The sequence below is a fragment of the Pelophylax lessonae genome, assembly GCF_965119305.1.
Source record: "Pelophylax lessonae genome assembly, chromosome: 6".
In the NCBI taxonomy this organism is placed as follows: domain Eukaryota; kingdom Metazoa; phylum Chordata; class Amphibia; order Anura; family Ranidae; genus Pelophylax; species Pelophylax lessonae.
This window is the reverse complement of record NC_138773.1, coordinates 76,723,051-76,739,521: the sequence shown is the minus strand read 5'-3', so window position 1 is coordinate 76,739,521 and position 16,471 is coordinate 76,723,051. Positions and strand designations below refer to the sequence as shown.

The 16,471-nt window shown below is 45.1% G+C and overlaps 1 protein-coding gene across 1 annotated transcript in view; it reads right to left on the bottom strand.

The window, feature by feature from the left end:
- Positions 1 to 1,598: 1,598 nt before the first annotated feature.
- LOC309557678 (lysosomal dipeptide transporter MFSD1-like) overlaps positions 1,599 to 16,471 on the bottom strand; it is a 77,130-nt gene continuing 62,257 nt past the window's right edge. Inside the window, exons 8-12 of the mRNA XM_082260463.1 lie at positions 16,128 to 16,228; positions 15,928 to 16,039; positions 13,172 to 13,309; positions 10,213 to 10,352; positions 1,599 to 1,698 (exon numbers count right to left, since the gene is read on the bottom strand). Of these exons, the coding sequence (XP_082116589.1) occupies positions 1,686 to 1,698; positions 10,213 to 10,352; positions 13,172 to 13,309; positions 15,928 to 16,039; positions 16,128 to 16,228 (504 nt within the window). The 3' untranslated portion in view covers positions 1,599 to 1,685. The remainder of the gene's footprint in view (positions 1,699 to 10,212; positions 10,353 to 13,171; positions 13,310 to 15,927; positions 16,040 to 16,127; positions 16,229 to 16,471) is intronic.

Below are 16,471 nucleotides of genomic sequence, written 5' to 3'. Positions count from 1 at the left end.
TCCGTCCGTTGCTGTGGACAGTGATTACCACGGATGCCAGCCTGTCAGGCTGGGGTGGAGTCCTGGGCAACCTGTCTGCCCAGGGCACTTGGTCGGAGGAGGAGTCCTCCATCAGAGACTTCGTCAGCGGGGTCTCTGACGTAACGCGTACGGGGCAGGAGTCTGCTCGGAGTACGTCGATTCCTTTCTGACGCTACAAGCCCACACTGCTTAAGTGCACACCAATGTAAGTGGATTTGCATGTGTTAGAAATAAAAACCTTTGCAAACAGAGAGCATTGGATCCTCTCTTCCTTTATTTACACCGGGTTCCTGGTTCCTGTGGAGCGATAGCTGGAAGCGGTGAAAGAGGGGATTCCAGGCCGTTATCCTTATATCTAGTACATCCCAAAGCGTGTATGACTCTGTTGAGTCTAATCCTAAGGTAAGCTGCTTATCTTGCACTAGCCACTGGGAGCACTGGAGTGAAGCATGCAGCACTTTATTTTGTGATCACAGATGAAGATTGAATACTTCATTTATCATTGTTCACTTTTAAATTGGGACTGCAATTATCACGGATTTTCACTATTATTAGAGTTGATTTAAGATTATTGAGTATTTGATTTAAACACATTCATTTATAACTTTTTTCACTTGGCGCAGCAATATTATTTAATGTTTCAGGTATCCATTCCCCTAAACCCAAAATGTTGTATATTTAGTATGTTGGATGAATTTGACTTGGAAAAGTTTAAAAGAGAGGCCATAGTAAGAGCCTTGTTTCCAGCTCGAAAGTTAATACTTGTACACTGGAAGTCAGAGTATCTGCCTACTATACGGGAATGGATTAAGAATGTTGGCAGTACTTTAAGGTTGGAAAAATATATTACAGCACAGAGGATGCCCGAATAGGTATGAAAAAATATAAATCCCTGGCTGTATGTTCCTGGGCTAGCACCAGTAGATCGAGTTATGGATAGGTTAAGAATGAATACTGCAAAAGAATGTCATCTAGGAGTGGGCTCCTGTGCAGTAATAGATCTGATTTTGCTTACATATACCGATTCTGTCAATGCAGCTGTATGCTATGTATGTAACAACTTTACTTATCGCTGTTTGTATCAGCTTTGATGGTATTTATGAACAATCTTGGCAATGGTTGTTTGTGTTGCATGGCAATGCTACAGTTCTGAATTTCAATAAAGTCCTTCGTGAGTATAAAAAAAAAATTTTGTATACAAATAAATTATATAAATGTCTGCAAGTTGGTAGACGAATAGGATATTTGGTATGATATCATATTAGCTCAAAGAACTCAGGATATAATAGAGTTATATTGTGGTGGTATATTTTCTCAAAGTATTTGAACTCAATTAATTTAATTGATCAAATTATTTAAATTTGCCAGAACGGCTGGAGGCACTGATCTCAATTTAATTTTTAATTCATATAGCCTCGCCATTAGAATCCATCACATTGTTTGTCACGTAATACCACAACAGCAACTAGCATTTTCAGTAGATATCTGCAATGCAACTATTGTATATACAGTATCTCATGGTGGGTTTCTTTTACAAGGGATTTAGCGATCCTCTAATTTTGTTGATAGATAGTTACGGTCATCCTTATCATTCAGGATCCATGTTCTAGCAGCTCCATCTCTGGATTCATGCTCTGTCTGAGGTCTTCGCTTTGACATTTTGTTCAGTGTGCCTCCCTGGTGACATGCAGAAAGTAGAGATCAGCAAAAGACGTAGTAATACATTGTTATAGTGGTCATGAGGCATTCTGGAGCACTACAAATTGCTTAGAGTTTCTGTTTCCAAGAAAAAAAGAAATTAACCTCCCTCAATGAAAGGTGTGTGTCACCACAATTGCAGCATTACTGTCCCTTAGCAATCGGCTTTTCTCTTACGTCCTCCGACAGTCGCCGCCTCCTCTAAGTCATCACAATTGGGTATTGTCCACCTATCCGTAGGAATAGCTAGGCATATAGACTTAGTCAAAAGGCATTAGCATATACACACCCACGGGGGCTGTCCCATCTGGTCAATACCCCCCCTGCATCACCACTCCCAACTCAGTTTGTTTGCCTAGCATCAGGAATAGTTCAGGCTACCTTGTGCTGGGGCTTCAGTCTCAGCCTTCCTAAATCTTTTATTTGATTTTCTTTTAAATGTTAGTTTTTTTCTCTCACTTTACTAGCTGTTTATTTTGTCAGCTTTAGTGTTAGTTTATTCTTCGGATGAAGATGGATCATGCGGTGCTGGGATTCGGACTGGCCGCCCTGGTTCTCCAGGGCACAGAGGGTCAGATGGACCCCCAGCCCGCCATCGAGCGTTCAGCTATGGTTCGCCCTGGCATTAAGAAGGACCCATCCCTGTTCGCTGCAGGGATGCAGCCGTGAGGTGGCTACCTCACAGGACTTGTCTGCGCTGCTGCAGCGTCATGTCCCTGGCTCACGGCACTCCCTGTCAGGAGAGGACAGAGGTTTATCCGTGCATAGAGGCTCCCCCACGCCATCGGGTACAGGTAAGTACGTTTCTGTGTGGGGCCTCTGTCTGGGGTGGCAGTCTGTGTTGCTGGGTGTCCCCATGTCTGTGCCGGTGTGACTCCTTGTGCGATCCCTGCGGGGTTCGTTTTGTGCAGATCTGTATGTTTTTGCTGGGGGTCCCTGTCCCTGTGTCACCTTAGGTGCATGTTTGGGGGTACAGACTTGTGTGTTGTGCGGCGACCGCTGCGGGGGTATGTTCGTGCGGTCCGCCATGTTTTTTACTGCACATGGATATGGCCCCTCTGGGGCGAGTATACAGATCGTTTTGGCGCCCTCCGCCGCCATTTTGTGGGCTGTAGAACGATCGGTTCGGCGGCCATCTTGGTGTAGCCTCCAATGCATTTCCTATGGGCAGCCATTTTCCCTGAGGTCTGGCTTATAGCCTGCCCCTTCCAGCAGCATTTCCTTTTCCTCTCAGGCAGCACAGACACAGGTAGCAACGATCTGCGGACTCTGCAGTGTATCTCTCTGTCTTCTTCTGTATACTGCTTCTGGCTTAGTTTTCTTTCTCCTTTTGGGGGTCTTCATAGCTGTGACAGTAGCGGTGGGCTGCGCACTCCGCAGCGCTATTTAAGGGGACAGTACACTATTTTTTTGCACTGTAATTTTTTCTTGTCTTGAGCCATGGATTTTCAGGAAAGCAAGTTTCCTCCAGCTTTAGTGGGGGGCCCCAGTTCTCCTGTGGCTCCGCTGCGACCTGATCTGGCTGCTGTGGTTGCGACTTTAGTGGCAAATATGGAAATGCTGATGTCTGAACGGGCTGCGAGAAAACGGCCCAGGCTGTCTCTCTCTTCTGATTCAGATGGGGATATGGCTGCTGCTGCGAGCGTGTCCTTTTCAGGGTCCTGCTCATCCCTGGACCCCCCGGGGTCTGAGGGGGAGGTTGAAATTGAGGGTGTTGACACATCCTCCCCAGGGTCACCTGAAGAATGGGCGACTATGGATGAGTTAATTGTTTCTGTGAAGGAAACCTTGCATTTAGAGGATGAGCCCAGTCCTCCGGGCGTTGTGTCCTCTTTTGGGACGCACAGGACCCGCAAGTCTGCGCAGGTTTTTCCTTGCCCAGCTGAATTTCATTACACTGTTAATGAAATGTGGCGCACGTTAAAACGTCCATTCGTGGTGCCTAGTCGGTTCAAATTGCTTTATCCTTTTGCGCCGGCTACAGAATCGCGATGGTGTGTGCCTCCACAGGTAGATCACACTGTGGCCGTGTTGAACAAGGCTACCTTGGTTCCTACTGAGGATACTCCGGTTTTCCGGGATCCCACGGACCGGCGGTTGGCGCCTCCAGCCCGCCATTCCTATACGGTGGCGGGTTCGTTGCTCAAACCCGTTTTCGCGTCCGTTATGGTGGCTCAGGCGGTAGCTGATTGGATCAAGGTGCTTCGAAGCAACCTAGTGTCCGATGACTTGCCGCCTGCCCGGCTGGAAATGGTGGACCAGATCCACCAAGGAGTCATGTATTTGTGTGATGCAGCCTTAAATGAGGCCCCCTTGGTGGCTCGCCTCTCGTGTGTCGCGGTTCTCAACCGGCGACTGATATGGCTGAAGAGCTGGTCGGCCGACCAGTCCTCGCGGAAAACAGTTGCTGATTTTCCCTATGCTGGCTCTCGCCTTTTTGGCGAGGCGTTGGATACCCTGGTGAAAGGCGTCACGGGGGGCAAGAGCACTATGCTGCCCCAGAACCCGAAGAACAAGTCTTTCCGAGGCAAGCGGGGTTCTGCGCCTAGATTCAATCAGGGGTCCTTTCGTGCCTTTCGGAACCAATCCAAGGGCAAGCCCTTCAAGGCCCAGAGCAACCAGAAGAAGCCCTGGGCGGGTAAGCAGAAGGCCGGCAATGCCGGCTCGGCGGGACTATCCGCCTCTGCCTGAAGGGGCGCCCTCACCCATTTCAGGGGTGGGGGGACGTTTGCGCGGTTTCCTCCAACCTTGGCTGCTCCGGATAATGATTGTCCCGGTGCCTCATCGGGACAGGTTTCGGGGTTTTATTCGAATCTGTTCACTGTGCCCAGGAAGGAGGGCAAAGTGCGTCCTATTCTGGACCTAAAAGCGCTGAACCGCTTCGTGCGTGTTCGAAAGTTTCGAATGGAGTCTCTCCGTTCGGTTGTGGCCTCCTTGAGTCCGGGAGAATTCCTGGCTTCGATAGATCTGAAGGATGCATACCTGCACATCCCCATTTTCGAGGGTCATCAGCGGTACCTTTGGTTTGCTATCGCAGAGGACCAATACCAGTTTGTGGCGTTACCTTTCGGTCTCGCTTCAGCACCAAGGGTGTTTACCAAGGTGTTGGCACCGGTCCTGGGCCTGCTACGGACCCAGGGCATTGCGGTCCTGGGGTACCTGGACGATCTGCTTCTGAGATCGAGGGCCAGCCAGGACCTTGTGCGCGATCTGTCCATCACGGTACAGACGCTCCAGGAGTTCGGATGGACCATCAACGTTCAGAAATCAGCGTTGTCTCCGTCGCTTCGCCTTCCCTACCTGGGAATGGTTCTGGACTCTGCTCAGGCAAAGGTGTTCTTGCCGGAGGACAAGTTCCGGACTTTGCGGGAAGAACTCAGGTCCCTCAGGGACAATCCATCCTCGTCACTCAGGACCTGCATGCGAGGCCTGGGGTTGACGGTGTCGGCCTTCGAGGGGATTCCCTTTGCCCAGTTCCACACGCAGGCTCTCCAGACGGAGATCCTGGTCAGGTGGGACAGACTTCCTCAGTCCTTGGATCTGGATGTCTCCTTGAGTCGCCAGACCAGATTGGCTCTTCTGTGGTGGATCCGGTCCCCGGCGGTGGCGGAAGGCAAGTCCTTCCGCCCGGTGGTGTGGACAGTGGTTACCACGGACGCCAGCCTGTCGGGCTGGGGTGGAGTCCTGGGCAACCTGTCTGCCCAGGGCACTTAGTCGGAGGAGGAATCCTCCCTCCCGATAAATGTGCTGGAACTAAGAGCAATAAAACTCTGTCTCTTCCAGTGGTCAGACCGTCTCCAGGGCCTGCCTGTTCGCGTACAGACGGACAATGCTACCGCGGTGGCTTACATCAACCACCAGGGGGGCACCAGGAGTGCTCGAGCGGCCCGAGAGGTGACCGATATTCTGTCTTGTGCTGAGACTCATGTCCCGGCGATCTCGGCAGTTCACATTCCGGGTGTAGAAAATTGTCAGGCCGACTATCTGAGCCGCCAGACCCTGGACCAGGGGGAATGGTCCCTACACCCGGAGGTCTTTCAGATGCTGTGTGCGAGGTGGTGATCCCCAGACGTGGATCTGTTCGCATCCCGGCTAAATCGAAAAGTGGGAAGGTTCGTGGCGAGAACGCGCGATCTGTTGGCGGTCGCCTCGGATGCATTGGTGGCCCCTTGGCATCAGTATCGTCTGATGTACGCCTTTCCTCCGATTCAGTTACTATCCCGGTTCCTTCGCAGATTGGCCTCGGAACCGCACATGGTGATTCTGGTGGCACCGGACTGGCCACGCCGGTCCTGGTACGCCGACGTTGTTCACCTGGCAGTGGCTCCTTCATGGCGCCTGCCTCTGCGGGAAGATCTCCTGTCTCAAGGTCCGATCTTCCATCCTTCTTTACAGTCGCTGGCTTTAACCAACTGATGTGGGTAGTGCGTTGCCTTTTCTACGGTTGCGTCTCCCATCCCTCATGTCTATACTGCTTTGGGACATCCCAATTGTGATGACTTAGAGGAGGCGGCGACTGTCGGAGGACGTAAGAGAAAACGGAATTTTTGTAAAATCTTACCTGTAAAATTCCTTTCTCTGAGTCCTCCGACAGTTGCCGCCCCCGCCCCTCTTTTTGGGGTTCTTATTACCTACTGCTATGCTACCAAACTGAGTTGGGAGTGGTGATGCAGAGGGGGTATTGACCAGATGGGACAGCCCCCGTGGGTGTGTATATGCTAATGCCTTTTGTCTTTTGACTAAGTCTATATGCCTAGCTATTCCTACGGATAGGTGGACAATACCCAATTGTGATGACTTAGAGGAGGCGGCGACTGTCGGAGGACTCAGAGAAAGCAATTTTACAGGTAAGATTTTACAAAAATTCAGTTTTTGCACACTTGCTCCGGCAACTAATTGTTATCTAATGCAACTTTTAGTGATCATGTCATACCAGTAATCTGTAGCTGTATAAAGTATTGTAGCCAGCACCAGATGCTCTTGGGTTTTTTCTGTGACAGACAAAACTGCAGGTGTGTCATGACTCTAATGTTGGCCGTGTGCAATGCTACAATCATCTGATGTAATGATCAATTAGACAAAACTTTCAGGAATCAATCACACTAATACATTTTTGATTAGTACAGTTTTCTACGCAGTGATGATTCATAGATTCCCTGTGTTCTAAGCAGCGATTGGTAGTTTCCCTGTGTTCTATGCAGTGATTGGTAGATTCCCTGTGTTCTATGCAGCGATTGGTAGATTCCCTGTGTTCTATGCAGCGATTGGTAGATTCCCTGTGTTCTATGCAGTCAATGATCAGCCTTCTAACTCTTAACAGTCATTACCTGTCTCTTACAAAAGACAAAGGGGAGACAAGTGCCTCTGAGTGCAGACTGTTCTGCTTATTTTTTTATTAAACAAATGAGCTAAAACTCACATGGATTATGATGAAAAAGGCACATATGTAGAGCCAGTGACCCCACGGATCTAGCGTCGTCTGTCCTGGTAAAAGATCTGCCATGTGTAGGGCCGTTCTGGGAAGCAGCAACAGTGGTGGTGTACAGAAATGAGGGCTGAACCGCAGGCTGGCATGCAGGGTGGACTGCAGCTTGGTCCATGATGGCGTCACCAGCATGCTCACAACGCATTTCAGAGCATGCGGACTAGGGGGACAACTCCAGGGCGTAGGGCGGGTGACAAATAGAAAGGCCCCAAATTTAAAGAACAAAAATTGCACCTAGCAAGCTAAAATCCCGCACTCACATTTCCTCCCTTAGGCTTTGCCTTATACCATTGCTAGGCATGTTTCATTGTTACAAAAAAAAAAAAACCCTTTGCAAGACCCGCACATTCATCCAACATGGTAAAATAAAAACAATTTTCTATAAAAGGAAAAACATACACACTGGACGACTTTTACAACTGTTCCTCTAAATACGTGGTGTATTGTCTTAGTTGTCCTTGTCACTTACTCTATGTAGGGCTGACCATTCGCCCACTTGGACAAAGATTTGGTGAAAGGTGGAGGAAGGCAAAGACCAACACAGCGCTCCCTGCCACTTTTCTGAACACGATAAATCCACCACGGCTTTAGAAGTATGAATCATTGAGCAAATAACAAAAAATCTTTCAGAAGCTGAGGGATTTCACAAACTTTGCAAACGCAAGACATTCTGGATATATTCCCTTGACACACTCTCGCCTGGAGGGCTCAATGATGAATTAGAGGTAGCTAACATTTTTTTGGCCACTGATTGTTAACATATTCATCTTTTTTCACTTAGCCAAGAATACATATTGCACTTATTTCCCTATGGTGGATTGGGGGTAGGAGTTTTCCCGTTAATAGTAAGTAATTGTACCAATCAGCGCATACATACATAACCTGGATTGATGAAAGTAAATACAGTATGTGTGGAGCTGCGCTAGTCCAAGCAAACATGTATTTAAAATATAAGTGAATGAATATTCCAATCAAATCTTGTGTAATCAGATGTCCAACCAATAGTGTATATTCATGTAAACAGATACATGAGTGCAAGTCGGTCATGAAAATTGTGGTGAATGGAGATCTGTTTAGCGCAGCTTCACACACACACCCATCTCCATTCACCACAATTTTCATGACCTACTTGCACTCATGTATCTGTTCACATGAATATACACTATTGGTTGGACATCTGATTACACAAGATTTGATTGTAATATTCATTCACTTATATTTTGAATACACGTTTGCTTGGACTAGCGCAGCTCCACACATATTTACTTTTATCTATTTACACTCAGCTTTCGTAAAGCTGATTAGGTAGTTGCAGCTATCCCCTTGCTTGTCTACTGTTCCATCTGATAACGCAGGGGTCTTTTCTGTTTTTCTAGTTCACCATAACCTGGATTAGTGTCTATAGCTTTTGAGGTATCTACCAATACCCACTTAAAGTACCCCTAAGCCTCACAGGTATATGGAGACCCCTAGGACAAATTTGCCACATCTTATGATTAGCCCTTAAAAATTGTTAGGGCACCTTCGAAGCCTTCATAGGATACTAAAAGTACAATAGACGTATAGCCCCATGATTGTTTACATAGTTACATTATTAATTTAATTTCCCCATACCAATTAGGGTTCACCTCGTTGATGGCCTCTCATTATTGGTACCTCTAGTACTAATCTGAGAATGCATAGACCAATATGACCGAGACATATAGAACCCCCATGTATATTTCCCGTCTTAAAAATAGAGATTATCCCTATTACATCTAAATTAAATAATAATTTTTTAAATTATTTTTTATATATCCAATTAGTTCCTTCTCATCAGGATACTAGTGCTAGATATACTTTATGCATAAAAAATATCAGGTTTGCATAAAAAAGGGAAATTACATAGTAATTTTTAAAATAATTTTATTCAACCATATATCTATGGTTTATATTTTTTTTTAGAACACATGTAGTTTTGTATATATTATTGTTGTATAAATATCTGTTGCATAATGTGCTATAGTGTACAAATTTGATTGCATCCCTTGTCTAGAATATTTGTATATTAGCCCTTTTGAGCCAACCCCTTTTTTTTTTAACATTTGTTAATTTAGATTAGCATTTTCCCCGCTAGATGGCAGTGCTTCTCTATACATAAAAGGCACTTCCCAGCCTCTATTCAACAGCTTGAAGGAGCGTGCCCTGGAGTTGTCGCGCTAGTGCGCATGCTCCAAAACACATCGCCATCACGGACCACGCTGCGGTCCACCCCTCGTTCCTGTACACCACCATTGTTGCTGCTTCCTGCTGGCCAGGACGGCCCTACATGGCGGATCTGTTCCCAGGATGGACAACGCTAGCTCCGCGTCACTGGCTCTGCATATGCCTTCTTTACCTCATACTACATGTGAGTTTTATCTCATTTGTTTAGTAAAATAAGCATAACAGTCTGCACTCAGAGGCACCTGTCTCTCTTTGTCTTTTGCATGTTTGGAGTTCGCTTCTGCTCCACCTCAAGGCTGGCCCTGAGTATCAAGACTGTGCACACCTCATCATAGAACTGAGTCAATTTATTCAAAGACTTTATCATGGACTTTGTTTTAGCCCTCATACACCTCATGCACACCTGCTTGTGCCACTTTCCATATATATTACCTGATTCTTATCCACTATGTTTAAGGTCACAGCGGTCATTATACAAGCCATGGTATTTGCCAACATAAATATCATCATCCTCTGCCAGCGCCACAATGGAATCTTCGCTTCACTAGAGACAGAAAAAAAAAAATAGAATAATTAGAGCAACAGAACAATCTCCACTAAGACAATAACATTGTATCCTCCATGTTTGCGTATACTCCCTCCCAGCACCCATTAGATACAGGTACAGTAATTGACTTCTTCTACACCTACCGTCTATGTGTGTCTGTGTATGGTGGTGGTGGTAGGGTTATTAAAGTGTAAGCTCGACAGGTGATGGTTCTATGTAAAATGTCAGTGTCATCTATAGATATTTATGGACACACCTGGATTTAGTTCCAAGGATTCTGCCAACAATAAGATTAGAAAGTCCAACACCAATCATCTGCACAGAGCCAGCCAGGCCCATGGCTGTTCCAAGGGTAGCTTGTGGGACCACGAGAGGGACAGAGGGCATCATGCTGGCCTGAGGGTAGAAAACAGACATTATCAGCTGGGAAGCAGGTGAACGCATGTACTACTGGTATATCACTGTCATAAAATGAACCAAGATAAATAAATATTGCTGCGCCAAGTGAAATATAATCAATCAGGGTGATTAACATATAAACAACATCATTGGTGTATGTAAAATAACGCAATAGGTATTTAAATGACAATAATCTGTGCCAGATGCTAAAATAGTGAAACAAAGTCCAAGTGCTAGTGGCACAGTGATTATGAAAGTCCAAAAATCAATAACAAATAGATCAAAATGATCCAAATAATTCCATCTGTGATCCAAATTATACTGCAAACGTGCTCCACACTCCAAACCAGTGCTCCCAGTGCTTTGTGCAAAAATGGCAGCTCACCTCAAGGATAGACTCCAGGGAGTCATACACATTTTTAAGGATAATAGATACTGGACAAGCAGCCTGTTTACTCCTCTCCTTCTCCTCCTCCTTATACTGACAGTCCGAGTGCGACAGGAAACTCAGTAGGATAAAGAAAAAAGGGATCTAGTGCTCTGTTTGAATGATTTATTAAAGGTAAAGATAGAGATACACTTACATTCACCGGCACTTATGCAGTGCAGGCTTCCGAACAGCTGATGTGTGTTCAATGGCTGAACCTCCCAGGGTCTGACGCTTGCCGAGTAGGCTCCTCCCCCCGTACGCCTTACGTCAGATGACTTCGTCAGCGGGGTGAAGTCATCTGACGTAACGCGTACGGGGGGAGGAGCCTACTCGGCGAGCGTCAGACCCTGGGAGGTTCAGCCATTGAACACACATCAGCTGTTCGGAAGCCCGCACCGCATAAGTGCCGGTGAATGTAAGTGTGTGTATCTCTATCTTTACCTTTAATAAATCATTCAAACTGAGAGCGCTAGATCCCTTTTTTCTTAATCCTACTGAGTTTCCTGTCGCACTCGGACTGTCAGTATAAGGAGGAGGAGAAGGAGAGGAGTAAACAGGCTGCTTGTCCAGTATCTATTATCCTTTAAAATGTGTATGACTCCCTGGAGTCTATCCTTGAGGTGAGCTGCCATTTTTGCACCAAGCACTGGTAGCACTGGTTTGGAGTGTGGAGCACGTTTGCAGTATAATTTGGATCACAGATAGATCAAAATGATCCAAATAGTTCCATTTGTTATTGATTTTAGGACTTTCATAATCACTGTGTCACTAGCACTTGGACTTTGTTTCACTATTTTAGCATCTGGCACAGATTATTGTCATTTAAATACTTATTGAGTTATTGTACATACACCAATGATGTTGTTTATATGTTAATCACCCTGGTTGATTATGTTTCACTTGGCGCAGCAATATTTATTTATCTATTATTCACTGGTGTTTTTGTGCATAGCACTGATTGTTTGCTGCCTTGTGTACGTTTTATTCATTTATTTATTTATATGGTTTGCGCTGATTATTACACATTTTTTTGAATAAAATTAACCAACACTCTCATTTTAACATAATGCTGTACTACCAGTCTTTCTGAGCCATCATATTAAAGTGGAGTTCCACCCAAAAGTGGAACTTCCGCTTTAGGTATTCTAACCCCCTCACATGCCACATTTGGCATGTCATTTTTTTTCGGGGGGAGCGGGTACCTAGTTTTGACAGGTACCCGCTCCCACTTCCGCTCGGAGCGCCGCGGCGCCCTGAACGGAAGTTCTCCTCTCCCCCTCCCTCCCTGCAATCTTCTGGGACATGTCAGAGGTCCCAGAAGATTGCCGACCAATCAAGACGCGCAGCGCGACTCGCGCATGCGCAGTGGGTACCCGGCTGTGAAGCCGCAAACTGTCACAGCCGGGTGCCCACAGCAGTGATGCCGGTGCCGCCGAGACCAGAGGGAAGAGGATCGAGGCTTCGGGCGGGCGCATCGCTGGACCGTTGGACAGGTGAGTGAAAAGGCTGGAACTCCACTTTAAGCACAACCAGGAAACTATTTTCTTGGAGAAATGCTCCTCCAGGTCCCCTCTTGTACCACCCAGATAACCAGCAGTCTAGAAATTGGGTCATGCAATCTTTGCAAAAGGGGTAATTCAGTCAATCTGACCTACACCTTCCACGGAGATCACATGACCAAAATCCTAGTGAATTTTAGACAGATACAGTTACATGCAATACAGTTTGAAACTAATCCTGTAACTGATTTACAGTATTTAATATTTTGAGGATCCACCTGGCTGCCTGACTGACAGATGACTCTGCATTTCAGTGCAATGCAGACAGCCAGAGCTAGCCACCTCCCTCTTTAAAGCCATTTAGAAAACATGTTTCACAATTATCTGCGACCCTCACTAACACCATTAAAAAATTCAATCATGTACACTTACCCTGGAAGAAAAACTACCAGTTAGTGGATTTTGACAGAAACCTGTAAGTAAAAATTACACCTTTGTCTTCCAAATCCACACTTTGGGCTGAGATCCAGCTCTCCCCCAAAGGGTCCTACCACCCAACCCTATCCCCTCTCTCCCTTAACCTTTAAGCCCCCTACTTGTTTTTATTCTCCCCACTTTGTTTTCTCCAGTTAAGTTAAACTTACTTTCCAGCAATAACACTCCACTATATCTATTTGCTTTATACCCGATACCCTTACACATTGGTTGACTGGCTGATTTTAGGAACTTTCACATTGCCTACAGCTACCTGTCTGTGGCACATTTTGACTTGACAGAATTTACCCTAAAATTGTCATCTGTTACAGTAACTAAATTACACCCACAAGCTTACTTAAATTGCTCTTGTGAATGCCATGCCATGATTAGGGGAACCATTATAGCCTTACCGCAGCAAAGGAATATGTCACCCCGAGCCACAGGGTAGAGACCAGCGGAGGGATGAAGGTAAAAGCCAGGAGTGAAAAAACTGGCAACGTCAGGACCGCACAGAGAACGGCCAGGATCCCTCTCATGCCCACATAGTCCTGAAAGAGAACAACATTCTGGTATAGGCCAAGCAGCACTGGCACAGAACCTTCATGTACAGTCGATGCAATAGCAATTCCCTTGCCTCTGTTCCTGGAAAGTACATATGAAGTACAGAAACTTAAAGAAGATAATTTTTATTTTACAGTTCTGCAGCTTTAAATTCGCTATGAATCGGTCATCTCCTATGTAGCTGTTATCGGATTGGCATTGGCAGGAGGTGGGGGTAGGTCAGGCCTCATAACTTGGGTTAGAAAGCACTTAAACATGGGACAAAGTTCTACATGTACTTTGTCCCATAGATGACTGTAAAGTAAAAAATTATAATGATGGATCTTCTTTAACGCATCCAATCATCTTTTGCTACTGTGAATTTAAAAACTGATTTCTGATTGGTTGCTATATGTTACAGCACTTTGCCATCACGATCCCTTGAAAAAGTCACGAGTGTAGTGACGCAACGCGTCGGGAGGAGCCGGATGAAGTCACTTCCTGTTTATGGCCGTAACCAGAAGTTGGATTGCACACAATTTTGTCATCTTGATTTGTACATTCCATCACCAGCATACTTGATATTTTTTGTTTTATTTTGAGTATTTGTATGCACGTTTTTTTCTGTCACTTTAGAATTAGCGATGATTCTTTTTTCGTTTTCTATTTTTCCATACGGTGGGGACACCGAATAGGATTGGCTGCTTTTTCTTTCTTATCCTATTCTTTTATATACATTTTTTTTCACAAGAATATAATTTCTCACGAGATATTTGCTACATACGGCTTGTTTAGTTCGCTTCATCTTACCCATCAGGTAGCGCATTGGCTCTCTCATATTTCTTTCACTTTGCCATCACTGCCATTTTCTGCACTGCTTTAAAATTTCAGAATCAATTAAAGTGTATGTAAAGACCAAATCTTTAGATTTGGATAAAGTAGGGAAGGGGTTGAATCCCTGTCAGGTTTTTATTGCTGCCTGTGTCCCATTAGGGGAGTTACCCCAGTTTATTTATTATATATTATAAACAACTGTCGTGTAGTACATTTGGTTGGCCCATATGGAGTAGTATCCTCATATACTAATTGATATTTGCATATGTGCCATATGGAATTGAATCTTATCTTACTGAATTCTAATGAGACTAGTATTTTTATATATTTTTTATATATTTATTATGTGTATTATCCTGACTTATGAAATTATCCTGGTAGATGGATGAGAGATAATGTGGAATTAATATGATCCGTCGACTATTGGTATTAGGAAATGCTGATGTAGCTTAGAGTCTTATATACATATATACTTTTAGGATACGTTTATGTATTTTTAGCAGGAGACAACCATTGCTATGTAGGGAATGTGATATCCAAACATGTATCTATAATAGCTCTGGTTAATATCTGCGCTGGTATTAAATTGTATTTTAAATTTTAAATTGTATTTTAAATTGTATCTTAAACTGTATCTTTAATGTATGTTTTTTAATATATGTTTTTTAAAAGTGGATAGCCCCTTGCTTCTCCCGTCCCAGCCAAGGTGGATAAGGATTATTGGTTACTGGCCCCTTTAAGAATACACAATTAAATAATTAGGGCCGATGGTATCCCGGGTATATAGGGAGGGGCGTTAGCAGGAAGCAAGGTGGGACCTGAGGAAGGAGGCTCCGCCTCCAAAACGCGTTGTCCGTAGTAACAGCAGAGGCAGTGCACCCGTGTCTTGAATCTCCCACCTCGCAGCTCCGTACAACTTGTGGCTCCGGCTTTGGCTGAGGCTCTCCTGAGGCGCCGTAGATTACGTTGGTATAGTGCGCAGGCGCACTAGAACCGGCATCCGGTGACCAGGCAACACAGGAAGTGAAGGAGAGCGGGGAAACAGCGGCGGCAGCCGCGAATGAGGAGACCGCAGAGTCACCATCTGGAGGGACGGGAGGAGCGAGTAGCTCCTGTTGGAATGCTGTAAAGCGATTGTCTTAAAGGAAAAGTGTGAGTGCAATTCCAATGTACTGTGTTGTTGTCCTTTATTAAAGCGTTATTGCCCGAGGTTGCGTGCGCTTTTCTTTACAGATTTGAATTGTTTTGATCCACCCCAGTTTATTTATTCTGGTGGTCCTGGTCTCTGCTTAAGAAAATTATGATTGAATCCTATTTTGAGCTGGCACAAAGGAGAGGCAAAATCTTCCAGAAAGGACACCTCTTCTAGTGATAGCTAGCAAAGTGGGAATACCCCCCATCATTTTGGAGCTATAACCTCTTATTTTCTGCTGTGTCTCTGGGACAGGAAGCAAAAGCAAATTTCCCAGAAAAGACACACAGGAAAATAAAATCCTGACAGGGGTGTGTAACCATTCCTTGCTCTTATCTAAAGAAAAAAAAAAAAGTTGACTTTTCATACCATTTCAAAATGTCAAGATGATGGAAGGCAAAAGCTAAAGAAATTATAACAAACATTCCAGATCCTGTCATTCAGAGTCCATATCCAACCACAGCATTAGGGGCACAATGTTCTGATTGCATGGACGAAAACCACATGGTCCAAATATGATCTACATGCAGGTTGGGCTGCAGCCACGATAACAGAGCCCTGTATCAGAAAGCTGCATAATGGGTATTACACAACACTTACAATCAATATCCCCACAATTGCAGATAGCACCAGAGAGCAGTCATATACAGCTCCGACAATATAGGATGCTGTCTGCGAGTCATACCCTGGGTATTTGTCTTGAATGAATTTGCTGGTGAAATAAAGAAAAAACAGTCAGTATTAGTCTTCAGCAAGGAGAAAAGCTCACAATCTGGAGATATATACAGCACAGTATTTACCTGGCATCTGCCACAAATGGAAAGACCCCACTATAGAAGAACATGATGGTAAGGACCAGCAGCCAGTATCGTAGTGGTAATCGCCAAATGTCCTGCACTCGCTGTTCGGTGAGAAGAAAAAAAATGTCAGATTAAATTATTTTACTGCCACCTACTAGTGCAAAATCAACATACCATACTGAAAATCTTAAGCTTAGTTCCGACTTTACAATTATCCTCTCGGAGAGGGAGTACAAGTGCCCATGTGTGCCTTTCTGTTGCAATAATGTCTAATATTTATCATGTAATACTAATATTGGCTAGCGGGATGTGGGCTGGCCCCGGCTGGCACAAGATAGCGGGCC